This window comes from Exophiala dermatitidis, assembly GCF_000230625.1.
Source record: "Exophiala dermatitidis NIH/UT8656 unplaced genomic scaffold supercont1.3, whole genome shotgun sequence".
In the NCBI taxonomy this organism is placed as follows: domain Eukaryota; kingdom Fungi; phylum Ascomycota; class Eurotiomycetes; order Chaetothyriales; family Herpotrichiellaceae; genus Exophiala; species Exophiala dermatitidis.
The window spans coordinates 3,052,937-3,078,784 of NW_008751648.1; the positions used below are offsets into that span (position 1 = coordinate 3,052,937).

The following is a 25,848-nucleotide window of genomic DNA, read 5'->3' on the forward strand; positions in this document are numbered from 1 at the left end:
GTGGCTAGGTAAACTTTAGAATCTCGCGCAAGGCTGCGAATGAACCAGGTGGGATGCGGAGTTTCTGGGCTTCCGCGCAAGCTCAGCCTTGTCGTTCCTAGTATTGTGACGATGCGGCTCGGAGCAATGCAATTAATTCTCCACCCATTTCTTTTGACCTCACGTCCAAGTTTCCAGTCTCCCCACGTCCTCTTTCCATGGGATTGACTGATACCGACTGGTTGACCGACTTTGACCTTTACATCAATCCGTCCAGTCAATAACTCTTCGCAAGACCACTCTCGTCCGACCCAACTGGACAAAATAGCACAGCGCAGCGCAGCATATAATTTTCCGGCATTGCGGCCTCTCCCTCCGCCTCCTCCCTCCGGTCCTCAATTATCTTGGTCGGCGAAGATTGCGAGAATGAGCAAGGAAGTGGACGCGTGGCAGGACGAGTGGACCGAAGTAGCTGATGTTCGTATTCATCCTTGACATGATTGAAACGCAGATCGATCATCAAGCACCGATTGTTCAGTTCATGGGACACATTACTCACGGCGCACATTGGACAGAAACACCCGACATCTCCTCCTCCCACTGGCGAATCCAACGTGGCCGGAGAACCGAAAAAGGTCTCGTCGAAGGTGACCAAGGCGCAGCGGCGGGCGCAACAGGCCGAGTTCAACAGACAACTATGGGCGGAAGCGTGCGTACCCACACCATGGGACCAGAGTTCCCACGCCAGGATCATTCTCATTTTGTTTCTGACATCATTCTGTCTATCTAGTGAAGGCCCCCAAGAGACAAACTACTTTTTGGAATCGCGCAATGTCGTACCTCTACGCTCCGAATTCAAGCCCCCGCCGATCCTGTTGTCGCGAAAAGGCCCCATCATCCAGAAACCGCCCAAGCCGCCTACGAGTGGTTTACAAGCATTAGATCTGAATGGCAACAATAAAACAGCAGCGGAGGAGTCGTCGGAGGACGATGAAGACGAAGTCAAATCCCGCGAACAGACTCTGGCGGAACGTCAGGCGCAAGCGGCGCGAGAGCGCGAGGAGAAGCAGCGCCGGTACGATGAGAGGCGACAGGAGCTTTTTGGACCGAATACAGGGCAGCAGGGAAGCAGTACTAAGAATAATAACAGCATACATTCTTCTCAGCAGCAACACCAGCGTTACCAACATTCAGGGACATCAACGCCTTCGAGTCTCACGCCGCCGGGGTCAAGGTCGGCCACGCCGAATCGAGCTCGAATGCGAGGCGGAGGAGGTGGGGGTGGTGGAGGGCGACGTGGAGGAGGAACCGCAGCAGGAGGACATGCCATGTCCTCGAGGACGCGGTCTCGAGGATCGCCATCGTCGCAGTCATCACAACAACAGCAGCAGCAACAATCACAATCACAACCAACTCGCGACCGTGAACGTGAACGTGAATTATACGACCCATCATATGCCCCTAGACCGGATTCAAATTGGGGAGTTATATATGACCAACAACATCAGCAGCAGCAACAGCCACAACAGCGTTACGAAAATGCATTTGATGGTATGATGACGGGATCAAATCCAGGAATAATCTCGTCTTCGAATTCGACTTTTAGCTCGAGTTCAAGGTTGTCGAATCTCATTCAATCTCCCGACCTGTATGCATCCCAGGCGCCGCCGCAGCAACGGCAACAGCCGCAGCAACCTATTCGCGAGCCTCGAGGACCCGATGGATCTGGAAGAGGAGGGTTTGGATTTTCTTCGGCATCACAACAATCATCACGACTCGGACCTCGTGTTGTTCAGCGTACGCTATGATGGACGGATAGAATAGACGCTGCACAGTGCTGTACTGTTTGTAGATACAGTACCCTGTGATGCGTTAGACACCTAGAGTATACCTAGGTATATCGTAATCATCTTTAGTATCCACAAGGACGGACGGTCTATCAGTCATATGCCATGCCGTGCCGTGCAATAAAATGCCTTCAGATTGGGAACACACAGTCGGCGTCCTAAAGGACATGTTACAACGTAAGGTACTTGTTATCTCGGTACCTAGGTATGTAATTCCAGTCCCGAGGGTCCCTCCAGTTTAGTTCAGTCCATTCCATTCTCTCCCTCTGTTCACAATACTACCAGGTACTACTATCTCATGCACTTCATCCATGTCTTCTCAACCCTTTCTTATCCGAGAGGTTCTCAGTGAGCATCACCACCACCACACCTCACTCTCCTTTCCCTTCTCCTCCTATTCACGAATGTCCAACAATCGCCTTGGGCCGATACAGTTCCTCCAACCACTTTATCTCATCATCGCTCAACCTCTTCCCTCTGACTCCACAAGCCTCATCCAATCTATCCAGATTACTAAAGCCCACAATGGGAATCGTTCCCTTTTGAATAATCCAAGCGAGAGCGACCTGGCTCATTTTCCAGCCCTTTTTCTCCGCAAGTTCCTGCACTCTTTCAATAATTTTCACGTCTGCGCCGCTGAATTCGCCGAACATCGGGTTGGATTTCATACTCTCTTCTCGAGCGGTGGTTTGATGTGACGTTAGTGGGCGGGCCAAGTGGCCTCGATAGAGGGGCGCCCAGGGGATAAGGCCCACACCTGTCTCTTTGCAGTAGGGGATCATTTCGCGCTCTTCCTCGCGGTAACAGAGCGAGTAGTGGTTTTGCATCGACACAAAGAGGGTCCAGTTGTGGGACTGGGCGGCCTGTTGGAGTTTGATGAATTGGTAGGTCCACATGCTGCTGGCGCCTGAACCGAAGCGTTAGCGAGGTTCAACCAAAAAAAAAAAGTGTGCCTAGCGAGTTGTTGTAGCGAGCGCAATGCGAGCGTAATCAACCAGGATTATCCAGGTGTGCCACCGCTCGGTGAGATACTGGGAAGCAGAGGTGTTCCACCATTACCAGGCACTCAAACCAGTACGAGTCATCTCTCTTCTCTTTGCGCAATTTGTGAAGGGATGTGAGGGGATTGCGTGAAGAGAGATAACTCGTACTAGAGGGGCAATTTCGGGCGTCGTGTTACAATACTCGTGGTGCTCGTTCTTGTAGGTACTTACCAATATACCTCACTTTCCCGGCCTGCACCAAATCATGCAACGCCTTCATCGTCTCTTCGACCGGAACAGTCGGATCAAAGCGATGAATCTGCAAAAGATCGATATAACTTGTCTGTAGACGTTCAAGACTGGCTTCGACAGCGTTGAAAATGGCAGCTCGACTCAGTCCGCCTTGGTTGACGTAGTCTTTGCTCCGGCGCATTTCGTCGCCATACTTGATGTGCAGAATACCGGGTTCTTCGCCGACGGTACCGAAGCATTTTGTAAGTAGGACAAGTTTGTGCCGCGGGATGTTGTGTTTTTTGATGGTTTGTCCGATCAGTTTCTCGGACACGCCGTTCGAGTAGACGTTGGCGGTGTCCCATGTGTTGAGGCCGCGGTCGAATGCGCCTTTGAGGAGCGCGTCGACTTGGTCGGGGTCGTCGAGGACCCAGGGTTGCCAGTCTTTGTGGCCTAAATACCACCACGAGTTAGTACTGTACCTACGAGGGTCTGACTCTTCGCCCGTCTCGGGTCTATACTAGTAGGGTCCGTACTTACCAAATGACATGGCACCCAGAATGGGTACCGACACACGGAGGCCCGATGCACCGAGTTGGGCGTACGAGACTTTGGTGTTGTCTAGACTTTCCTGGAGGGATTTGGGAAGGGGGGACTTGGATTCGGCCATTTTCGCAAGGGAAGGGAAAGGGAAGGGGATATCCGACCAGAGGGTAAAGCAGAAAACAGGGAAGGGAGATAAACTTGGGAGGAGGTGGTGGAATGGATTTGAGGACGGGGTATGGAGGAATACCAAGGATGGTTTATATATACTCGCTAGAGTAGAAATGTACAGTATATGTATACGTACTACAACGTCTCATCACTCACTTTATTTGAGGACAGTCCCTGGCAGGACAGCTGAGGTCTGGACTTTAGCATAGAAGGGACGATTAACCCCGATGGGAACCGAGGAGACTCTGTCATCCGAGGACTGCAGTGCAGTGCTCATGGCTACAACCCTGACGCTTGGAGAAAGCAGTCGGGGGTGATTGATGGCGGTCATGATGGTGATGGAGGTGGAGGTGTTGATCGAATAGCCGGCTTCCCGTCCGGTGGATTTGTCATCCGCAGTTTAGAGCAGATCAACTCAACTTCGGTTTCAGTTTCAATCGCGCGCGGAGATTGACCGAGCGGATTCACCAATTGACTGCTACTGTTTGGACATTATTCAAGTTTGGAACACGTACAACTTGAAGGCACTGAGAAGGTGTGCTACTGCTGTATGCTGCTGACGGTATCCACTACTAGATCGACCGGATATGACCGGCTTCAGTGCTGGAGTGGCAGTGGTGTTTTTATCGTGTGTAGTCGGTTGTAGCGGACTTTGCAAGGCCTAAATTCCATGATCTGGTTCGTACTGTTGTTGCACCCTGGGAGTAATAAGATACTTCATGCCATCCTGAGACATGCTGGTAGTAACAGTCGCGGATCGACACTGATGAGTGTCCATACCCCCTGATCTGTAGGTAGACATCCACTTGAATGGCGTGGTATCATTTCATCGATAGACAAAACGGCCAACAAACAATCCATCAACCAACCAACGTAACCTGATAGGTCCTACTGTGGGTATCTGAGAGATACTGTATCACACACATATGGCCGAGAGGGACAGGTGGTGCCAACATCAAGAGAGAACCATGGGGTACTCCTACAAAAGTCGAGTTTGGAATTGAGATGATAGATAGCCAGAATCAACATAAAATGAGCATCATCCGTTTTCATCGCATCCCATGCAATGCAATTTTGTACTTCCAACTCCTGCGCGCCCGGCCACTGTATGGTCCCAACCCGAAATAGAGTACATGCAACTTCAAGGATGCCATGCGCACAAACTCCACCCACCTTACACAAACGCCCTTTTTGTTCATGATAGTTGATTTTTTTGTTCCATGGGTGATCTTCTCTTTCGTTTGGATCTAGTTCGTTCGACTCCAACAACCACAAAGCCATTTGCATGCTTCACCGGTGACCAAACAAATCCATGACATCCTCATCTTCTTCATCATCCTCTTCATCCATAGCATCGTCGTCACGACTGCTATCAGACTGAGAGCCCGAATCAGGTTCGGACACGAGATCGTCTTGCGAGACACTTTGATGCCGAGGCGGTGAATTAGGTCGACCCCAAAAGTCCAAATCATCGTCATCATCATCATTGCTGTTAAGTCCGCCAGTTCCGTACCTGAGGAGTCGCTGGGCGGCAGCCATCACGGCCGGAGGAGTTTCCGGTTGGCGCTGCTGGCCTGTTCCAAAGTAATTCCCGTTCCCAACCACCGGGGACAGCGACCTGGTTGACCGCGTGGTGGGTGAACGAGGTAACAGCCAAGACGACCTGCTTCCAGTGGGAGACTGCATCATATCCACTGCGGTATCAACCGAGCGTGGCATGACTTCAGCAGTAGCGGCGCGAGCAATGTCGACCGGCTGGGTCATCTGGTCGGGCGGCGTTCGACTCTGACTGGCCGTGATGGCAGCCTCAGAGACATCGGCCTGTTGAGCAGCACGTTCCTGAGCTTGCTGCAGTTGAGGTGTCTCATCCGCCCCCAGCAGCTCCAACTGCGTCGTGTTGTACGAGTCACAGATGGCACATTTCAACCCTAGCCAGTGATACTTTGTCACGCTGCGACTGTTGCAGTCATTACAAAAGATGTACGCCCGGTTGTCGCGGTACTCCTCCGGCATGGGTTGTTCTTCAATATGTCGGTCCAGCCGGCGAAACTGGCTCTCCATGTTGGCGATGCTCTTAGAACATATCGGACATTTGTAACTCGTGTTGCACCACTCGGCAAAACACGCCTCGTGAATGCTGTGCCCGCAACGCATAAACGCCACCGGCTTGTTCGATGTAAACAAATATTCGCCGCATATCGGACAGTCGCATTTGGTGCTTCGTTCAATACACTTGTGCGTGCTTTCCGCTTGGATCGACATGCATGCCGCGCATTTCTTGCAATGGAAAAAATCCTTGCCCAATCCCTCGCCGAGTCGACAGATGCCGCAGTCGTCGCAGTGATAGATTGACTTGGCCGGGTCGTTGTTCCATAATTTACATACCGGGCAGTAGTAGCACGCCGCTTGCACGTGGCAATTCTTGCAGAATTGGCCCACCGGTTGCGGCGTGTTGCAAAGCATGCACAGCATGTTCTTGGTCTCCCGGCGCGGTAATGTGTGGCTCTCCACCTCGTCGTGACACAATCTGCATGTATACCATTTCTGGCATATATTGCATTGCATCTTGACGTTGCGCTTGTAATGCACACACCCTAGTTGCGGTCGCGGTTTGGATGACTCTTCCGACGAGTCTAGCTCTTCAGTGACACTCTCGTCCATCGGCGCATAACTGGGCACCAAGTCTTCTGGAGTGAGGTTATACATGGCTTCCTGGCTGGGCCCCGACATCGTCGAGCTCGGGGATCGTGGCCGTTGAGAAGGATCCACTGAATGCCAGGGCGTTGTATCATGACGGTTGTTTCGATTGGCATCATATCGTGCCATCATCAACTCGTGTACAAACCTCGACTTTTCCGCAGGCGTGCCTGGCCCGTCCCAAATGGCCCGGATTTGCCGTCGGAGAGGTCCCATCCCATCATCTTCTGGTAGCGCCCCGGATCCATCTCTTCGACGGGAGATGGTGTTAGTATATTCTTCTCGTACCATGTCCGTCAAATTACTCCTCGCAGACTCTGTGGGGGCAGCGGCGACCGGATCCGAGACCGCATGAGGTCTCGTATTGTCTTCATGGACTCGTGACCGGTACGACAATTCTTGAGCGGGATTTAATGAAGTCTCACTGCTGGTGCGCTGGTCTTCGAGCAAGACCGGTCGCACTGATTGCGCGGGTTCTGTTTCGAGTGGGGGAAACACGCTACTGGAATCTTCATCCCCGCTTGCTGGATGTGAGGCTTCGTGGGTTGAGTCATCCATAGCCTCGAGGGTAGGAGACGGATATTGATCGAGACTGTTCAATTGGTTCGCCCATAGCTGAATGGTCCGCGTAATGGACTGCACGGTCGTCTCTTCATTGTCCCCCTCCGTTTCCTCCAACGAAGGAGGAGGCGATGTGCTCCATAGCCGGGAGGGATGCCAACGGGGGAGGTCTGGGACGGTTGTAGGCGGGAAATTAGGCGACTCGTCCGCGCTGTTGCTGAGTCGGGAGAATCGCCGTGCTTGGCGCAGGACAGGTTCGACGATGAACGAAGGGAGGTATTCACTCATTGAACAGGTAGGGTATGCATGCTAAGCGTCGGTTGGGTGCGCCGTGTGTCCGCTGTGAGTGTTATCGGTCTGTCGCGTGAGCATGTGCCAGCAAAGGACTCGGAGAGTATGTAATCAAGCGAGCAAGATCCCTGCTGAAAGCAAACATGTGGAAAGGAGAGAGAGTCGAGCGAGTCTGACGTCGTGGCAAACTTAACAAGTGAGCGGAAGCAGACCAGCTCGTGGCCGGCGCAGGTGGGTTCGGTTCCCGCACGCAAAGTCGTCTGACATGTGATATATCGAGTTCTTAAGGATAGAGTCACGTGCTAAGATTACTCAGCGAGGCTGGCATCAACAGGGTATACCACAGCCGGGAAGAGGTCAACCCAAATGCCCAACAATATCATCGTTGTAAAGTGATCATGTCTCTATTGCATCTCAACGTTAAGAACAGCATCGACTGAAGAGCAGAGTGCCACTAAAGGAATTTATATTCGACCACGAAGCGCACATAATGTCCGCATACACCGCGCCAGGTCAGTTGACATGCTGACTTGCGCAGGCGGCTCTCGACATCATAATTAGAGGAAAACAATGGGTAATTGAGAGTGTAACCAATATTCATCACATGATCAGGTAGCATAGAGCAACTAACATGGATGAACGCCCGCTAAATCCTGCAACACCCGAAACACTTCGAGTTTAGTCCATTAGATGGCCGTTGCCGGGCGTCAATTGTTGTGGCAACAACCAGAATCCGGCAACCTCACTATATCCTCAATATAGCTCCCACAGCCGCATATCAAGTAGAAGGAAACAAAAATGAACTTCAACTGGAAAAACAAAAACTTTTCCACAAACCCCTTTGATGATATGGGGGTTGTGGTAAGTGAAACCCGGGTTCGCAGGGGTTTTCCGTTTGATGATCGCTGGTTGGTGTCAACCCGGGTTCGCAGGGTTAGAATTAGTAGTAGAGGGTTGTCGTTAGTCCGGGTTCGCTGGACTGGGATCGTGGTTGCAAGTTGACACAATAAGTCGGATGGATCGAACCGTGACTCGAACTGGTGAACCGTTTCGCCTAGAAGCTCGCCGCCTTCCACTTAGGTGAGTGCCCTGTCGTGACCGCTGGGCTAAGTGGTTTGACCTGAACTCACATTCTAGGGGTCTTTGCGTTGGGGACATAATTTGGAGACTTCGTTAATAAGCTTTGATTTTTGGAAAGCTCATGTGACATTCAGTTTGGTATCCCAGGGAACGAAAGTCTCCCCCCCCTGGTTCTTCACTGCCATTGGGATACGTGTTCGAGTCACGGTACTCCCGATCAATCACTCATCCCATTGCAGCAACCGAGACCTCTCTTTGCGTGCACTCCTTTCAATATCAGTGCCATCCCCACCTCCACGCTGCTCAAGGGCTCAGGCGTAAGAACTCATCCCATGGCGGTCCCCCAGCACTTGGTTCCATGAAGTGCTTAATGCTGAAGTTCAGCTTGATCTTCTTTCAAGGCCTCTTCTAACGACCGCAGAGTCTCTTCGATCTCCGATGGTTCTGTAATGGACCAGACACCACCGCCCCTGGCCGATGACCGACCGACTTCCTTGGACACCAGGTTGCGGCCGACCTTCCCAGGACCCACGCCGAGATATCGACGTGTTCCAGCCTGTCGATCCAAGTACTTGATTGAATCCCACCAGAGGACAGTGTCGATAGCCTGCCGGGCGAGATTATTGATCAGATCTTCCTTGGAACTGAACGGACGCGCGGTTACATTGCTGATGCAGGGCACACGGCCAGGAAAGATGACCTTATCCGGATCGAGCGCTTTCTTCATGAACTCATATGCCGGCATCATGATGGGACTGTGAAAAGCCGACCGCGACTTCAGCTCCACTGCTCTGGGATCATGTCCGCCAAACTCGCGAATGTGGACCAACAGATTGCGAATGCGCTGGAAGCTGCCGCTGAGGACAATCTGATTCTTGGAATTGGCATTGGCAATGGCGACCTGTTGGATCGCCGGCAATGCCGCCGAATCGTCTTTGGCACCTTCAGCGCCTTGACTGAGGAATTCTTTGACCGCGGCAATCAATGACTCCAATTGCTCCGGCTCACACACCAGCGCCACCATCCCAAAGTCTTCCCCGGACTCTTCTTTGGCTTTTCGCGTGCATTCTCCCATCACCTCGCCGCGTTTGCGCACCAAGTCAAGAGCATATGCATATTCCAGATTTCCAGCAGCCACGAGGGCAGCATATTCTCCCAAGCTGTGGCCTAGCGTGACATTGATCACCTCTTCCGTCTTGAACCCAAATTCCTGCTCGAGCACCTTCAGGATCATGACGGATACTGCCATGATCGCCGGTTGGGCATTCTCCGTCTTGTCCAGCATATATATCGGTCCCTCGTCGATCAGCGTCGAGAGTTTGCAATGCACAATATCATCCATCTCCTCTAAGAACGGTTTACATATTCTAGGGAACGCCTCCACCCATGACCGCGTCATGCCTTTTCTTTGTACTCCATGGCCGGGGAAGAAGAGGGCGGTCCGCAGAGGCGTCTCCGATACATTTGCATAGGTCCGAACGGGTCGACGCAGGCATTGTCTCAGCCCGGAGAGGGCCGCTCGCCGGGATCTGTACATCATGGGCGGTTGATTTAGGATGGAGGAGGAGGTCGTGCTAGAGCATCGTGTGCCCACATTGACGTGGAAGAGGATGAGCAGGGCCCTGTATCAACGAGTGGAAGTGATCTTCCTTGACTTGGGGGCCAACTGCGAGATTCTGTAAAAACCACAGAGACTCAAGACCGCGAAGACGTTGGCTGGATTCCACCAGCCCGAGAACCGGGGCATCGGGGAAAGCATTGCGGAGCAGCTCTCGGGTCGGGGTTACTCCGAGGTCACGTGTAGCTATCATTCCTGATTTCTTATGTCAAACTCTACTCACACCTACAGCGACTGATCATTATTGCACCCAGGGTGCTGACCGTCAAAGCTCAATCGTACTGGTACAGTTGTGGGAGATCCCATGGTTCGGGAAATCGTGACAAAAATGTTCGTATTTATGTGACATATACCACCATGTTATTGAGTGGGTTCGTGTTCGTTACATCTGATCCACCAGGCTCGTTACAATTCCAGTCCCCCTTCGTTCATAAACACCAACTCATGGCCCTTCCCCTCAGAATCATAGCCACTGATATCAGACCGGGCATAGCGGGGACGTGGAGCACCCTCAGGGATATCACCCGAGTGAACCTCGATCTCTGTCTTTGCAGTGATGACCCCTTGAGGTTGGTCTGCGAGATGATGTTCCTCCGAGTCTCTACCTCGAAGCGAACGAGTTGTCGTGCGACTGAAGAAGTCTCTCCTATCGTGTTTTGCCGACTGTCCATCACTGATGGGTCCTGAGATTGTCGTGGTGGTGCCCCAGAATCCTTCTCTGGAATAATTCCAACCGAATGTGTCCAAGCCCATATCATGAGGAGCTGGCGCATGTGGGCTGAAGATCAAGACTCTTCTCGTACAGGCATACAGGAGCACATCAAGCCAGCCGCAGCTTGTAATGGCCGCTCCCGCCAGGCAGTACCACCAGTACGGCACTGAACTCCCCGTCATCGATGCCATGCGGCCACCTGCAAGTGGTAATGTGCAAATCACATAGACCACTGGATAGATGATCATATAGCGCGCTGCGCGCGTCAATGGCACTTGATTGCTGCCTTGACCAGCAGGTGCCGCCACGGACTCGCGCCGTACGTGTGTGTGGATGGAGAGGAAGATGGAGGCATATATGACAACAGTTCCAAACATGCAAACAAAAATCCAGAAATAATGTAGCCACAATCGGAGGCTCTCATGTTTATGGTTGATCCAGCACTGTCCACGAGTTAGCTAACATCCTTCCACTCAGCGCGAAATTTCACTTACCCATGCACCAGCCCTCACGTACAGATGTGGGTCTATGCCGACACCGATGATGGCCATTGCATAGACAAAAATCCAGGCGGAGACTATGCCCGCTGCAAACTTCTTGTTGGAGACCCGGCGGCCTTTGACCACGGCGAAAAAAGTGTGGATGGCGATTGCTAGGATGAAAACTCCAGAGGCCAAATCGCCGGTGGAAATAAACCAGCCATTGGCCCAGCAGGTTTTCGTTCCGACCTCAATCTTGTCGGTCGCGAGGTAGCGCGCGGTCAGTGCAAAAGCCACTGCTTGCTGAAGATCGGCCAAGACAAGGTTGTATATCAGAAGGAAGAATTGGTTGGCGCCATCTCGAAGCTGGCCTTTTAGATACCACGAACAGAGGCGGTAAGTCAGGTAGATGAACAGACTGAAGGTGGCGACCAGTGAGAGGATGCCGAAAAAGGCGACAGCTATGAGTCCATGTCGCAAAATGGTTGGTAAAGGAAACAGTGAGTCGCTCTGTGAAGTATACGACTGGGAGGCCATGATGGCCCAGGGAAGCTGGAAAACCTTCACATCGAACTCCCACAAGGAAAAAAGGTGGAAAATGCTGTATACTAGTATGCAGTCCTTTTGCCAACCCACAAACCCTGGAGATCTCTAACAGTACCTTATGTCATTTACATCAATATCGAACCGTTTGGGGCTGGAACGGCGGTGGCCAGAGCGCCATGGCCGTTACCAAAGTCCAATGGTTGTGCGACCGAACAGGAAAGGCTGACGCTCGAGCACCCACCGACCTAGGTGTGGTTATCAGTAGTGCAAAGATCAGTCGTAGTGTCCGTGCGCGAAGTGACACAGGTACACAGCTAACCTTAGTTTTTCTGATCGCTTCGTTTCAAGAACCGTATTTCTTTTCGGGCCAGAGCAACTTGGAGTCGTCCCACCAATCATTGACTGCAGCTTACCTCTTGTCATCGCGTGGGAATTTGCTTTGTGGCCATCGATACGCTCGGATAGCTTCGCTCGTTAGCCCACTGCCCGCTAGTGCTGTGTGTTCGTGATGGGTTCAAGTTTGCGGTGCGCCAATGGCCACTACCCCAGCTTTCAACCAGCGCCCCCCCTTTTCCCACTTCTCGCTACTCCCAAGCGAGAGACCGGCGAAATCGAGCGCGGGAATCACACATGTATGAGAGCTAACAGCACCAGAGGGATGAGGCGGGTTGGGTCGAAATAATGGTGCATATGTGTACACTGCTGGTAGGAATCCGAATTGCAGCCGTAGCGTCCGGCGGGCCAGCTGTCTGATGCGTCTTGCTGTCCTTCGTTCAGCCCACAGAGCAGATAGGAAAAGCACCTGTACAATGTTGTGCAACCGGGAATCTTTGTGGCCTGGATAGGCCACAAAGACGTAAAACATGCGCCAAGTTCCTCGTGGTCTTTTTACGTCAAACTTCTAGGCCTCTTCCGGGATTTTCAATCCAAGGTACCTGAATTTCTTATTACTGTGCCTAATCGGCTTCAGCCGCGCGCCACGTTAGACCGGGGTTGGTGTCAGGAGAGCTGGTACAAAGTTCATGAGGCTCTTTGTGCTCGTCTTTGTGCTCGAGTTCGTCCGCCAGGAACGCCACAGTTGCAGAGCTGCCTATCGCCGCCAGCCAGATCTTCTCTTTTACAGCTCGGAATCCCTTCCATATGACCGCATGAGAAACGGTTAGAGCAGCTTCAGAGGCGTTGTGTGGAAGGCTGAGAAACCGAGCCCCCTGTAGTAGTAGGCTCAGCATGCTAACAGTCGTTTTCCCGCGGTTCCCCGTCTTAGATGCAGACGAAGGCGCCCCAACCCTGGAGCCTACCTTGTGTGACGAGAAAAGTCTGCCCAGAAACGATGGAGGGGACTGCTTTGTCTCCCTAGAAGCGAGGTTGTCATGTCAGTAGCGTCTGCAGATTGTCCGTATCAGTTATGGCATGGCTGCATTCACTATTTGTTTAGGAAACGTGGGAGAGTACTACTAGCAAGCATGGTTGTCCTGTTGAAGCCAAGCAAGCCGAACACAGATAGTAAACACCCTCCAATCCCCATATCTAACCTGAACATCTGGAGCTCTTGGCTAGGGCTCTTCCAAGCCCCTTTAAAGGAGCAGAAGCGAACTTCTATCACACCAATTTTCATGCGGTTGTGGTAGGGAGTTGTGCTAGAGTCTCACCTGTCAACTGAGATGTACCGAACAGCCCTCTTCAAGTTGAGCACCATGATGTAGAAGAAAGAGAACCATACTGTCTAAAAGTAGTATTAGACGAACGTAAGAACACTGTGAAGAAGTGACCGTGAAAAGACTATGCCGTTTTACTGATCCCAATGCATGGTCTGGCGTTCCCACAATCCAGCACGGTCAGACCTTTTGTGACATCCTGAATGTAGTTTGATCGCCTCACTATGAATGAAGCGCCGGAGGTCAGGGACTAAAGGCATACGGGAAGGTAGTAGTGCGACCTGCGAGAACTTGAAGGCATCTATTTAATCAAGTCAGCCACGGCAAGAAAACGCATAAGGTTGATTCGGAAGAGAGAAGAGAGTTTAGAGAAGATCAGATCAAGTGTAGATTGAGAAATTCCACATCAAGGCCTGTGATGGTCTTTCGGCATTGCAGAATTCACGTGTTGCTCATCATGTGGGATGTGTAGGCGGGAAAAGCATAGGTACTGACCTCGACGATGTTGGTGTCATTTCTGACGAGAAGATAGCTCAACAATATGCATGGCTGCTCGACCACTGAATGGTCTGACATACCTAGGTAGGTACTCTAGCAAGCACATTGTTATCCGAGTGTGAGGATGAAAATGAATATGGAAGAGTGCGCAGCTGTGGGTGATGGAAAAAGAATGCGGGTTTGAATTGGTGTGCAATGCCACTGCAGGCCGATCCGGTTGCTGTGCCACCCAAGAAATCCACAAAGCGGCGGCCCGAAGCCAAACCATCGACACCTGCAAGTTTGCAATCGTACATTCTACTGGCGCAGCCTCACCATGTGTGTAGGTCCATTGTACCAGTTCAAGTTCTTTAGATAACAGTGATCGCGCAAGGCTTTTGCTCGAGAGGAGCGACCTGCAACGAGCTTCGAGTCAGTGTACACACACATCCATTATTGTCGTCATCCCGCCGGTTCATGCGGCCCCGGTGAACGGACGCCCTCCCGCCCCGTGCGAATATTGGACATCGTCACGCATCTCTTTCTCTTTGGCGATGCGCTTCACTGCGCTCCCCTTCCTGCTCGGCCTCCCTCATATAGTGCGGGCACGCTCGAACGACTGTTCCCCTTACTACGATCCTCTCTTCGCCGTCTCCGATAATGCGCTTCTCGTCAAGCGCCAGAGCTGCAGCTCGGGGCTGAGCTCCTGCTCAAATCTCGGTGTCGATTCGGTCTGCTGTCCGTCAGGAACAAATTGCGCCCTGGATGAGGCTGGGCATGTCGCATGCTGTCCGTCCAATGCAGTGTGCACCGGAACAATAGCTGGGACGATCACAGGCTCGGCGACAGGCTCATCATCCGCAGCAGCGACAGGAACGTCGACTAGCAATGGAGGGATTGTGCTTGGAGGAACAACAAGCTCGAGTACCGCCAGCTCTGCAGGCATCACTTCAATGACGACTGGAGCGTCTGGTGGTGGCTCCACGGTTCCAAACAACTTCTATCCGTTCATCTATATCCCGACATCCTACGCCAATGCAGATCTTTGTACCAGCGCCTACTCGAGTTGCCAGTCTGCATCGACGTCTTGCTTCGTCTCTCTCGCCGGAGTAAATGGGGTCACCGTTTCCGGAATAGGAGGAGGAGGGATCACGGTGCAAGGCGCAACAGGCACGGTCATGAGCTCCGCCAGCAGCATATGCAACTCTCTGAGTTCTGTGGGATGCTACAATCTACAACAAAGCCAGTGCAGTGTTTTTGGGAGCGGCTCTGGAGGCACCGCAACCTCCGCCGCCACTGCGACGACAGGATTTGTCCAGGTTGGGAATGAAGGGCCACGACACACCGCATGTCCTGGAATGCTTTACGCGGCCGGTGCCGGAGCCATGTTTGGCGTTATGTACAGGATGATGTGATCGTATCTGGACAGCCACCGCGTTGCTGAGCGTTACCTGTATAGCGTAATGGATGTCATTTCCGGATATTCTAGTGGACATATGACGATAGTACCATGTACAGCCTTGTTTGTTGCGCATTTTAAACGCTCAATGATATACTGTGTAGACGGATTCGGTGCTGGAAGAACCAACATCAACCCACTGACAGTGCCAGTGGCTCCAGGAGACATCGGAAGCCCAGGCGCCGCGGAAGCCGATGCTCCGTATCCGAAAGGCGGATCTTGGCCCATTTTTCTCTATCGACTTCTTTCAGCCCTGTCCTCGATATTCGGTTAGTGCCATGAGAAGAAACCGTCCAAGCGGATGCTCTGCGCAACCAGCTGCATTTCTCGTGATGTGTAACTTGTCTAGTGGCTTGTCATCAGCAGTGCCTTCTGGCCCGGATACGAGCGCTGACTCGGTCGACCGACATTTTCTTCAATTAGATCTGTCACCTCGCGAGGACTTCCAGAAGCGGTTTCGGGTGTCCTAACCTCCTCATTATTGGTGCTCGCGATGCCTCGAAAAAGACCACGCAAGCGAGAATATCAGCCCTGGCCTATGCTTGAACCTGAGCTGAATGCGAAAACAATACCACCGTAGTTTGCCAGCAGCCGTGCGTCAATGTCTCCACAAACTTCACAGCCTTCCAACTCAGGGAGTGGCATGATGCCCACTGGCACGGTTCTTGGACGTTGATCTTGTGGTATAAATGCGGTGCCATGTCCCAAAGTCCATCGTCCGGCTTCAGTGCGATCTAACGTGTCAGGTTCCTGCTTTATTCAATTACTTGACAATCATCCAATTCTTTGTGCTAACATGAAAGTGATCATCATTGGCGGCGGGCTCGGCGGGCCCGTCCTGGCTTTAGCTCTGCAGCAGCACAACATATCCTCCAAGATATTTGAGCTGCGCGACGAACATGCCCCGGACGGCGGCAGCATTGCTTTGGCTCCAAATGCGCTTCGTGTGTTGGACCGGGTTGGGGTGTATGACCGGATTTCAAAACAAGGCTACAATTTTGAGGAGTTCCACCTCCTGTCATCCCGGAATCTGAGCCGCATCGGAACCTTTCTAATGGGCAGTCAACATAAATATGGCTATAAGGCTCTTCGAATTTTCCGGGGTATTGTGAGGCATACACTTTTGGAATTGCTTCGAGAAAGAGGGATCGAACTGCGCTATAATTCGAAACTAGTCGATGTCCAAGAAACGGAGCGCTCCACGGTCATCGCGACTTTTGCTGATGGGCATACTGAGGAAGCAGACTTTCTCGTCGGTGCCGACGGTATTCACTCTCGTGGGAGGACGCACCTCCATCCACAAGCCGTTCCCAGGTTCAGCGGCCAGATGGGAATCGGTGGGGAGATTACCAGGTCGAAGTTACCGAATTCTGGCAAAGACGTGCACATGCCTTGTCTGATCCTAGGCAAGGGTAACTCGTTCCTGTTTCTACCATCTTCGCCCGATGGTGAAGTAGTCAGTTGTTCTGCCTCGGTGGAGGCCGAGGACCGATCACGGGAGGAATGGACTCGACTTGGAAACGACAAGCAGAGGCTTTATGAGGAGCTGCAGGTACTGCACGAGAAGGAGGGCTGGCCAGAAATTGTCCATGTTGCTTCGAAAGAGCTCGACAAGAAGTCGCTCTCCCTTTGGCCGTACGTTGAATGTGTTACGATCAACAGCTGCTCTTGTACTGACGCGTTCCGACAGATTCTACAAACTACCGGACCTTAACTCGTGGACTAGCCCATCGGGCAGGGTCATTATCATAGGGGATGCGGCGCACGCCATGCCTCCCACTGGTGGACAAGGAGCCGCGATGGCTTTTGAGGATGGCGTCACTCTGGGTGATGCACTCGCTTTAGTCGATAGCAACGGAGTCGCGCCCGCCCCTACTCTCCGACGCTGGCAGACAGCCAGACGGGAGCGTATCAAGAAGGTCCTTGAGTTTACCACCACCGGAGGCGATGTCAGGAAGGCATCATCCAGCACGTACGTACAGATCGTCAAGGAGTGGCTCATGTGGGCCTATCTCTCCTGGTTCGACAACGATCTCGGCACGACTTACATCTATGGCTATGACACAAAGACCGCTATGGCCTCGGCCGGAGCGTGAGGCTGGACTTGTTTTGCAACGAGAAACATCTGATATCTGGCGTCGGGCGCTTCGGACCACAGGACGGGGTGGGCCATGCTTGGACATGGATGCGAATGTCCGCTGTACAGATACTTTCATCTCTTCATATTTGCCGTCTATGCGGATGTATATGAAACGGCAAGTGGTGTACGCTTGTCTTGCCCATACTACGGAGAGTTGTATTGTCCGACAAGATCCTGGAAGCGACATCCCTCCAGCGAACACAGCATCATACCTAGATACCTACCTTGGGTAGGTAGAGGCGTCGGCTTGACACCACGAACACCCGCTCAAGGATGCATGCGGCTTTATTAACCTTACAGGTCTTTGCTGTGTTGAGCTGCATTGCTTCCCTTTGTATTGTACTCTATCTATCGGCGCAGCAAATCAGGCATACGGAAAGTGAGACATGACAGGGGACAAGGGCGGCAAGCGAAGCATAGCATCGGGCTGGATACGTCCTGATCACATCCAGTCACAGTTCCCGCAAAGCTTGTCTGCCAGTGCTCCTACAGTCGACCGCGCACACTAAATAACGAGGTATGTTGCGAACGATCCAGATAGTTGCTGACGTCCCAGCTATTGCTGTACTCCTGGGAAAGTGTGATCAATGGCTAGCTCTCATTTACGACTTTATCTCTCTGCTTACCTTCGCTGAGTTAATAACCCAAAAGCTCATAAAACCACAAGCCGGGCTTGCAGAACCCGTCTCGACTCGCAGGTCTGAACTGCGGACGACAGGGACTTTGAACCCCGCTGGTTGTCTTCTCGGGAGCATCGTGGTTGGAATCCATGACATCAAGATATGCGGAAGAGGAGACCTCAGACTGGGATGATTTGCCCAGCTTGACCTGGCAATTCTCGCCCTTCCCCGTGGAGAATATGTTCCCTCAGCCTCCTTCAGACTGCGGAGCGGGCCCTGGATAGCAGCAGCGGGGAGTCAAAAAAGCTTCTCTTCTCCTCATGGCGGGACTTGATATCAGATTTGTGTCCCGTCTCTGCAGGTCCTCCCGGTGGGGGTGTGTACACGTCTGGTCCATCAGTGGACACATTCATGTTCCGACTGCTCCAGATGCAGCCCTGGGTACTATCTCAATCTCAGATCCCTGATCCTCATGGTTACACCAAAGCCTATCGTGCAGAAGTACGAAGCCGATGTCTCCCAACCACCCACGCACGCGCGCTGAGTACATGTCTTCGGACGAAAGAATGCGGCCAGTTGAAGTGCTATGGATGATGCTTCCTTTGCAGGGCTTGCAGGAAGTCAGCTTTGCCCTGGTCAACACGGCAAGTGGTGGACGCTGTCGCACATTCTCGCTCACCCGCGGCACTTCTTTACTTGTGCCTTGCATGCATTCTCCCTTGACATGAGGGGAACTGCAGTGGATGATCCTTGCAAAGTCCTGGCATCTCATCAAGCCGCCGCCGCTGTTTGTTTTGCTTGCAGGTAAGCAGTGGAAGCTCTATAAAGAAAGCTCCCGTTCCTGGATGTTAGTCGTCCCTCACCACTGCGTCGCTCTACTCTCAGCCGTCGCTTCTTCGCCTGATATCTGAGATTCAACCTGATCCCACTCCTTACATCCAAATGAAGCCATTCTCTCTCCTGGCGCCTTTCGCTATCGTGGCGTCAGTCGCTTCGTCGGCATTGCCCAAACGCGACGGAAACTGCTACTCTGACTGCCTGTCACAGGGCCAGGCCGAGTCAATTGTCAATCAATACATTTCCATACTGACTCACACCAATGTCACGGCCGCCAATGCCACTGCGCAAGCACTCCTCGACGAGAACTATACCGAGATCAGCGACTCAATTTTGTCGCTTGAGGGTCTACCGGTAAGTCTGGGACTCCACAACCCACTATCAGCCGCGTGTGTGTTCTTTGCAGGACCTAACATTTTTTATAGCTTGGAAACGCGACCTTTGTCGGCAAACAGGAGTACATCAACGGTGTTCTGAGTGCCCAGGGAGTTGAGGGTGTTAATACTCTCGAGATCCTTGTTGCCGGCTGCACCAAGATTCTCTGGTATTGGCTCTTCACTGGTATCGGAACTGGGCAGTACGAAGTCAAAGGGTTTAACTTGTTCACCTTGAGCGACGCGGGCCAAATCGCCCAGGTGAACCTCGAGTTCAACAGCATCGCTTGGGGCCTTGACACGGGATATCAAGTTATTCCGCCTGCCGGAGGTGGCTCGCCGACTCGCAAATGAGGCTGAAAAGGCCCGACGAGTTTGTAGATCAGTTACAGGCTCAATCTTCAGGCTGGAAAGTAATCTGGTTGACTTAGATACAGTTGGCGATGAAGCCTATAGGCTCTAATGACGGAGTTGTTGGAGGTGGAACATGTTCGGGCAGCAATCATTGCATGTCTCGGCCATTTCTCAGTGAAATATGACGCTGCTCAAGTAAATGTTGAAGCGTAAAACGAGATAGGTGAATGAGGACGCCCTGAAGGCAGGTCGACTATGAAAGGTGGTAGAGCGGTGTGTTTCGACGGCAGACATGAAATCCCATGCTACAACTTCAAGTCAGGGTCTTCAGTTTAGGTGACACAACTGCGGACCAATGCAGGAATCCAGTCTCATAATCTCCCTAGAAAGTAGTTACGTCTACTGCAAGCAAATGAAAAGTGCCCCCTATGGCTGCAATAGATCCAATGATGGAGGATTCGCCAATGAGCGAGATCCGAGACAAAAAGTATCTCGCTGCGGTTGGTGCATGTTTTTTGTCGATTGAAATGTGACGACGACCTCTCCGCCGCGCAGATCGTTTCTAACCTTTGTAACAAAACAATATCACTCTCTCTCTCTCTCTCCACTGCCGTGAACCCACTCATGACCTAGGGTCGCTTTAGCAGGGTCTGCATAGCAGGCAGATCATGACAAAGAAAAAATCCGCACCCAAAGCGTCGCTACAGTCCACCGAGAAACCAGCTGAGGATACCGCGAGCTCAAGAGTCGCTACAAAGCCTCAACAGCTTTTGTCTGCGCAACAGTCCACATCGCAAGAACGACTAACGGAGGCATCTGCGTCCCCTACGTCCTTGTTGATATGCCGTAACAAGTACATTGGTCCATGACTCCCATCAATGCCCATCCCAGAGCACCAACATAAATGGGAAGTGGGTAGAGATTCTAACAGGCTGACCTGACCGTCCCTACAGACATTGGCGACACACGTCCTCATACCATGGCCCATGGCTGAATCTCCCACCCGAGGTCCTCGAGAGTCTAGCGTTCAGCAACTTCTGGTCCCCCCGTCCCAGACCGATTGATCCGGCGGTGTTTTTCGATCTGGTCAAAATCCGAAGACTGATCGACGATGCCACCAGTCTAGCCGTCCGCGCCGCCAATGGCACCACCTCAGCTGGGCTACATACGTCCTTGGGCGCGGCCAACGGGATCCTCAACGGAACGGATGCGGAAATCCTGGGGATCGGATCGGCAAGAGGAGGCGGAGGAGGACATCATGCGAAATTGAGTCGGGAACGACGACACCGCATGAGAGAACATGCGACGCAAAAGCTGTCGCATGCATACCAACTCGACGAGATTGCCGCCAGTGTGGCTACAATGCAGGCAGCGTCGGCGATTGACGATGTGGCCAAACACGTCTTGCAGCGCAATGGCGAAGACGCCGACGCCCAATATGTGCATTTCTTCCACGAGAAAGTGCCCTCGCTGGCCATGCCGCAGAACACGACTCTCGACCCTTTGAACGATGTCATCCGCCAGAAACCTACCGAGGCATCGCCCTATCGAACTCGAGCGGTCGCCCGGGTCTTCAAGGACGATTGTGAGGCTGCCGTACGGGATTGTACCGACGGCCTGGCCGTTTATAGGCTGTATCATCAGCAGTCGCAGCAGCAGGGACTTGTTGTCTTCGACGCCGATACGGTGCGTGATCGCGAACATCGTCTCGATGCCCGCGTGGCGGAGAGAGACCAGCCCAGCGGTCTGGAAGCTCAATTACTCTTTCATCGTGCAGGGGCATATCTTAGCCTGGCGTGCGACAATGTTCGGCGGGCGTTGGACCACAATGTCCGGCGGCAGGATGTGGAAACACAAACATTGGCTGCTGGTTCTTCTCTGTTAGAGGAAAAGCGAGCAGAGGCACGGAGATTCGTCCGGGCGTACACGAAGCGAGCTCTTCGAGACTACACAGCCTTCTTGTCCCATCTAGACTACACGCCCGGCCTGTCGGCAGAATACACAGATGCGTTCTTGGAGAGACTTAGTTCTACCACCTTTGCGAGGGGCGACGGGTCGCGAGGTGAACGGCTTCTCGACATTGACTCCCATGCCCGCTCTGGACTGACCGAAGCACTGGCCAAATACGAAGCCACCAAGGACCGTTATTCTGGGAAACCATTGCCTCCACCGCCACAACCAAAAGTTCATAAATTGAACGTCCTTTTTGCGGCCGTTCCGCCTGACGATGTACCTTCGTCTCACAGCGGGTCGCATCCACAACGAGATCCTGACCCGGACCACCCGGTCTTTTCGCTCCCAGATTTCACCGAGGCCGTCACATACCATCCGCTGTTGATGGATGTGTTACATTCTCTGTTGTTGTGCCACTGTCTGCTACAGACCTCGACCAAGGAACTTCTGCGGCATGCACACATGGTCTCCCGGATTGCGCGCATATGCGATGGCTACCCTGTCTTTCTGCAGGCACGGTCACCCGCCCGAGCAGATTGGGTCGAGGTTTTGCGTCGATCGCAGAACTGGCTCGGCTTAGATGACAGCTGGGACAGATTATGTTCGAGGCTGCCAATTGCCGTGTCGGAGTGCACGCGTCAGCCAAAGAATCGACAAGCCGGTTCGAATGGATTGGACGGCCACGAGCAGACAACGACGCCGGAGTCGTTGAGAGCCGGTGCCAGGATCAAGACACTTGGCGGTGATGGTGCATCTACAGGTTCTTCACCGCGGCTGGGTTCTCGAGATGCAGGAAGAGGGACTTCTCTCCGAACGGAACGCGCAGAAGCTATTGCTCGATGGGTCACGGAGGCACCACCACCTACTTCAGCCACTGGGGCGGGCCGTCAGAAGAAGAGATCTGGTGTCAAAGCAAGGCCGAAGAAGACAACGAGCACAGCATCGAGTTTGAGAGAGACTGGGCTGGAACAGAGTGTGGGTGACCTCAACGTGGTGGACTGACACGGAAAACATATTTGATATGTGGCCCCGGTTGCACTGCAAAAAGGGCAATCGTTGTACTACTAGTAGTATCCTTACAAAAAAACGAAGGGAAAGGTTACCAGCTCAATATGCAGTCTGAGAGAGCACAAGCCGTACTTGTGTGTCTTTATTTATTGACACGATATCGTTCATGTTCGAGTTGTGAACCATTACCCACAAAGTTCGGCGCAGCACAATGAACACAGACGCTGATATCGAAACATCCACAAACACCAACATGGAGATTCAACTTCATGTTTAATCAAACACCGAGGCCATATCCACATTTCTTAATCATAGAGGTATTTCACTGAGATACACCACGCGTTATTCTTATTTTTCATTTCTTTCTGTGCATCTCCCTTCGAGATAGACGGCCAAGCCAACGGCTCACAGGATACTCATACTCCCATAACATGACGCGAGTGTCTTTGACTTCAAGTTCCCACTGACACCCCATCCTCGGTTCCAGTAGTTCACACTTTACACTTCGACCTCAGCTACTATTGAATCACATAAACCTTCTGTCTTGTTCCATGCCTCCTCGTCCTCGTCCTCCACCACAAAATCTCAGCCTCAGCATAACCAACCCCCTAGTCCTCTACCGCGCACTCATAGCAACCAAGAAAATCAAGCCCGACCCGGCCCAACACCGCCTCGCACTCCAACTTCAGAAACTATATTTCCGTCTCAAGGACTACTCGCCGGAGATTGAGTACCGGTATCGGTTGGAGAAGATTGGACGACGGCATCGGGGACCTAATCCTACCACTACCAAAGCCACTACCGCCGACCCTGGTAATAACGATGGCGCCGAGCAGAGGGGACGATCTCAGTCTCCTACCACTGATCGGGGGATTCTGTCGTCCCTTTTACCATTTTCCAAAAGTCCATCCTCAACTCTCGCACTAATCCGCACAACACCCCTGCACAACTCCGCCCTATCAATCGACTCGCCTCAAGGAATGCTCTTATACGGCGAAGTTGGACGAGGTAAATCCATGCTTTTAGACCTTTTGTATACGTCGTTACCGTCGCGCAAGAAACGACGCTGGCACTTTAATACGTTCATGTTGGATCTGTTTCGGCGGATTGAGATGGCGAGACGGGAGAGAATTGAAGATGAGGAGTTTGCCGGATTCAGACAGAGCTTGTTTGGTGGAAGAAGTGGTGACCACAACGAACATGTCGTGCTCAGTCTGGCAAAGGAGACGATTTCCGAAAGTCCGATTCTGTTCCTGGATGAATTTCAAATGCCGGATCGCACGGCGTCGAAGCTGATCAATGGGTTTTTTACGGCGTTTTTCCATCTGGGTGGGGTGTTGGTTGCGAGTTCGAATCGCATGCCGGAGGAGTTGAGTAAGGCTGCGGGAATCGAGTTTGGTGGGAGACACCACAAAATGGGAGGCATGGGGTTTGGTGGTGGCTTTTGGGGACTCGGATGGGGACTCAGCCGAAGCAGCGAGGGTGAACGCGCGGCAAAGACGGATTTTGGGTTGTTTTTGGAAGTTCTGAAGGCGAGATGTGAGGTTTGGGAAATGGAGGGCGAGAAAGATTGGAGAAGAGAAGAAGATCAGGACAACTTGGAACTGGCCACCACAGATGCTATGGAAGACCATGAGATGCCGACAGTTGAAAAGCCTTTGCTGTCCACATCAACTTCAGCAGAGGGTGCCGTGGCCACACACGTTCCTCAAGAGTCAGCTGCGGATTCACCACCCCATTATCACATCAAGATCCCGTCGACCGAAGAACCGGAGTCATCATCAGCTTTGAGTCAATTCGAATCCGACATCCACGCCCTCAACCCATCAGGAACATGGCATCCCACCACCCTCACAGTCTACGCACGTCCACTCCGCCTCGAAACCACATACAACAAAATCCTCAAGGCGTCCTTTTCCGATCTGTGCGCCACATACCTCGGTCCAGCAGACTATGTGACGCTCTGCTCGACTTTCCATACGCTGATAATTACGGACGTGCCTGTATTGACGCTGGCGCAAAAGAACGAGGCGAGACGCTTCATTACGCTCCTCGATGCGCTTTATGAGAGTAAATGTCGATTGGTGATTGAGGCGGCCGCCCCGCCTGATAAGTTGTTTTTTCCGGAGACAAACAAAAAAACTCTAAGACGGACGGCGGCTGCTCCGGGGACACTTGGCGCTGGGCCTGGAGTTGGTGTCAGTACTGCCAGTGCTGACCGACATGGACACGATCGGGAGGGGCCGACTACTTCTTCTCCTTGGAGTTCCGATAACGACCACGGCTTTGATTCTTCTGATTTGGAATCTGATTCAATTACGTCTGAATCCTTCTCCGAAATATATCAGGACTCGATCGCCCCATTTCGACCGAATGTGTCTTCGTATACGGAGAGCAGCAGCAACAAGTACGAAGAAGGCGCCAGTGTTATGCCACCACCATCGTTTACTCCGTCCCTGAGAAATCCTACGCTTCGTTCCGTTCTCGCCGACGAAGACGCCGATTTCGGTCCGACATATGGAAATGGACGGGGCCATGGGATTTCGAATTCTTCTACAGCAAATTCCCGTTTCGGACAATCCCCAAGTGCAGATTTCAGACCAGATTTCACATCCACGTCCGCTCTGACCGGTGAAGACGAACGATTCGCGTATAAGAGGGCGAGAAGCCGGTTGTGGGAAATGTGCGGTCGACGATGGTGGGATGAGAGGTTGCCTGAAACCAGAACGAAAGCGGCAACGGCAGCGGAATCGGAAAAGTTCCAAAACCTGGATGATGACGATCAAGATGGCTATATGCGATGGTGGCGCCCCGTGGCTCGCCACGGACGGTTCTGGGAGCGATTCGACGATAACAACGATGAAAACAAGAGCAATGAGGCTGCTTACGGAGATGAAGAAGCTGATGCTCGGTCAGAGTCAACGACAAGAGGTATCTTTTCCTCCACCTCCACTTTTGAAGACAGCTATCCGCAGAGTAAAGGTAGCAGTGGAAGCGACCCATTTTCCACCTCGAGCTCCTCATCACCATACCGCAACAGAACCCAAGAATCTCCGCCCACATTCGCAGGGTATCACGCCTGGGGAATGATGAAATGGGGCAATAAGGCGGGCGACTGGGGAAAGGGCGTGGACGCAGACAGGATCAAGAAAAGGGGTATAAATAACGACAACTGGAACGATGAGAACAACTACAAGAACAGCAGCAGTCAATGAGCAATAACAATGACCCGC

The 25,848-nt window shown here is 52.5% G+C and overlaps 11 protein-coding genes across 11 annotated transcripts; 6 read left to right on the forward strand and 5 right to left on the reverse strand.

Annotated features, from left to right (window-relative positions):
* The first annotated feature begins 146 nt into the window (after positions 1-146).
* On the forward strand, positions 147-1,976 carry HMPREF1120_04102 (uncharacterized protein). The gene is made up of 3 exons (XM_009158209.1): positions 147-456; positions 555-688; positions 770-1,976. Exons 1-3 carry the CDS (start codon positions 406-408, stop codon positions 1,785-1,787), a joined length of 1,203 nt encoding a protein of 400 aa, XP_009156457.1. The 5' UTR covers positions 147-405; the 3' UTR covers positions 1,788-1,976.
* HMPREF1120_04103 (aldo-keto reductase) lies at positions 1,396-4,064 on the reverse strand. Its single transcript, XM_009158210.1, has 3 exons — positions 3,581-4,064; positions 3,041-3,493; positions 1,396-2,733 (listed from the first exon to the last, which is right to left on the reverse strand). Exons 1-3 carry the CDS (start codon positions 3,708-3,710, stop codon positions 2,225-2,227), a joined length of 1,092 nt encoding a protein of 363 aa, XP_009156458.1. The 5' UTR covers positions 3,711-4,064; the 3' UTR covers positions 1,396-2,224.
* Positions 4,065-4,300: 236 nt separating this feature from the next.
* HMPREF1120_04104 (ring finger and CHY zinc finger domain-containing protein 1) lies at positions 4,301-7,543 on the reverse strand. The gene has a single exon (XM_009158211.1). The coding sequence runs from the start codon at positions 7,298-7,300 to the stop codon at positions 5,045-5,047; it is 2,256 nt and encodes a 751-aa protein (XP_009156459.1). The 5' UTR covers positions 7,301-7,543; the 3' UTR covers positions 4,301-5,044.
* A 127-nt stretch (positions 7,544-7,670) lies between these two features.
* On the reverse strand, positions 7,671-10,106 carry HMPREF1120_04105 ([acyl-carrier-protein] S-malonyltransferase). The gene has a single exon (XM_009158212.1). It carries the CDS (start codon positions 9,921-9,923, stop codon positions 8,751-8,753), a length of 1,173 nt encoding a protein of 390 aa, XP_009156460.1. The 5' UTR covers positions 9,924-10,106; the 3' UTR covers positions 7,671-8,750.
* Positions 10,107-10,293: 187 nt separating this feature from the next.
* Positions 10,294-14,306, reverse strand: HMPREF1120_04106 (G protein-coupled receptor 157). The gene is made up of 4 exons (XM_009158213.1): positions 13,889-14,306; positions 12,058-13,694; positions 11,208-11,983; positions 10,294-11,156 (listed from the first exon to the last, which is right to left on the reverse strand). Exons 3-4 carry the CDS (start codon positions 11,727-11,729, stop codon positions 10,407-10,409), a joined length of 1,272 nt encoding a protein of 423 aa, XP_009156461.1. The 5' UTR covers positions 11,730-11,983; positions 12,058-13,694; positions 13,889-14,306; the 3' UTR covers positions 10,294-10,406.
* HMPREF1120_04107 (uncharacterized protein) lies at positions 14,054-15,438 on the forward strand. The gene has a single exon (XM_009158214.1). It carries the CDS (start codon positions 14,425-14,427, stop codon positions 15,283-15,285), a length of 861 nt encoding a protein of 286 aa, XP_009156462.1. The 5' UTR covers positions 14,054-14,424; the 3' UTR covers positions 15,286-15,438.
* A 687-nt stretch (positions 15,439-16,125) lies between these two features.
* On the forward strand, positions 16,126-17,425 carry HMPREF1120_04108 (salicylate hydroxylase; the record flags this gene model as incomplete). Its single annotated transcript, XM_009158215.1, has 2 exons — positions 16,126-16,964; positions 17,020-17,425. The coding sequence occupies 2 exons, from the start codon at positions 16,126-16,128 to the stop codon at positions 17,423-17,425; spliced, it is 1,245 nt and encodes a 414-aa protein (XP_009156463.1).
* Positions 17,426-17,491: 66 nt separating this feature from the next.
* Positions 17,492-20,100, reverse strand: HMPREF1120_04109 (uncharacterized protein). The gene is made up of 2 exons (XM_009158216.1): positions 18,096-20,100; positions 17,492-18,039 (listed from the first exon to the last, which is right to left on the reverse strand). The coding sequence occupies exon 1, from the start codon at positions 18,859-18,861 to the stop codon at positions 18,499-18,501; it is 363 nt and encodes a 120-aa protein (XP_009156464.1). The 5' UTR covers positions 18,862-20,100; the 3' UTR covers positions 17,492-18,039; positions 18,096-18,498.
* Positions 19,032-19,654, forward strand: HMPREF1120_04110 (uncharacterized protein; the record flags this gene model as incomplete). Its single annotated transcript, XM_009158217.1, has 2 exons — positions 19,032-19,280; positions 19,352-19,654. The coding sequence occupies 2 exons, from the start codon at positions 19,032-19,034 to the stop codon at positions 19,652-19,654; spliced, it is 552 nt and encodes a 183-aa protein (XP_009156465.1).
* A 222-nt stretch (positions 20,101-20,322) lies between the features above and the next one.
* Positions 20,323-22,609, forward strand: HMPREF1120_04111 (uncharacterized protein; the record flags this gene model as incomplete). Its single annotated transcript, XM_009158218.1, has 2 exons — positions 20,323-20,507; positions 20,608-22,609. 2 exons carry the CDS (start codon positions 20,323-20,325, stop codon positions 22,607-22,609), a joined length of 2,187 nt encoding a protein of 728 aa, XP_009156466.1.
* A 557-nt stretch (positions 22,610-23,166) lies between these two features.
* On the forward strand, positions 23,167-25,830 carry HMPREF1120_04112 (uncharacterized protein; the record flags this gene model as incomplete). The annotated part of the gene is made up of 1 exon (XM_009158219.1): positions 23,167-25,830. One exon carries the CDS (start codon positions 23,167-23,169, stop codon positions 25,828-25,830), a length of 2,664 nt encoding a protein of 887 aa, XP_009156467.1.
* Positions 25,831-25,848: the final 18 nt, after the last annotated feature.

Bases quoted from the DNA above. Each gene is read 5' to 3' on its own strand.
- HMPREF1120_04107 (XM_009158214.1), top strand. From the start codon at position 14,425: ATGCGCTTCACTGCGCTCCCCTTCCTGCTCGGCCTCCCTCATATAGTG.
- HMPREF1120_04109 (XM_009158216.1), bottom strand. From the start codon at position 18,861: ATGAGATGCCAGGACTTTGCAAGGATCATCCACTGCAGTTCCCCTCAT.
- HMPREF1120_04106 (XM_009158213.1), bottom strand. From the start codon at position 11,729: ATGGCCTCCCAGTCGTATACTTCACAGAGCGACTCACTGTTTCCTTTA. The intron at 11,157-11,207 runs GTAAGTGAAATT...ACTCGTGGACAG, and splicing joins ACGTGAGGGCTGGTGCATGG to TGCTGGATCAACCATAAACA.
- HMPREF1120_04104 (XM_009158211.1), bottom strand. From the start codon at position 7,300: ATGAGTGAATACCTCCCTTCGTTCATCGTCGAACCTGTCCTGCGCCAA.
- HMPREF1120_04102 (XM_009158209.1), top strand. From the start codon at position 406: ATGAGCAAGGAAGTGGACGCGTGGCAGGACGAGTGGACCGAAGTAGCT. The intron at 457-554 runs GTTCGTATTCAT...CACATTGGACAG, and splicing joins AGTGGACCGAAGTAGCTGAT to AAACACCCGACATCTCCTCC. The intron at 689-769 runs GTGCGTACCCAC...CTGTCTATCTAG, and splicing joins AGACAACTATGGGCGGAAGC to TGAAGGCCCCCAAGAGACAA.
- HMPREF1120_04103 (XM_009158210.1), bottom strand. From the start codon at position 3,710: ATGGCCGAATCCAAGTCCCCCCTTCCCAAATCCCTCCAGGAAAGTCTA. The intron at 3,494-3,580 runs GTAAGTACGGAC...GGTGGTATTTAG, and splicing joins TCTGGGTGCCATGTCATTTG to GCCACAAAGACTGGCAACCC. The intron at 2,734-3,040 runs GTAAGTACCTAC...GCTTCGGTTCAG, and splicing joins CGGGAAAGTGAGGTATATTG to GCGCCAGCAGCATGTGGACC.
- HMPREF1120_04105 (XM_009158212.1), bottom strand. From the start codon at position 9,923: ATGATGTACAGATCCCGGCGAGCGGCCCTCTCCGGGCTGAGACAATGC.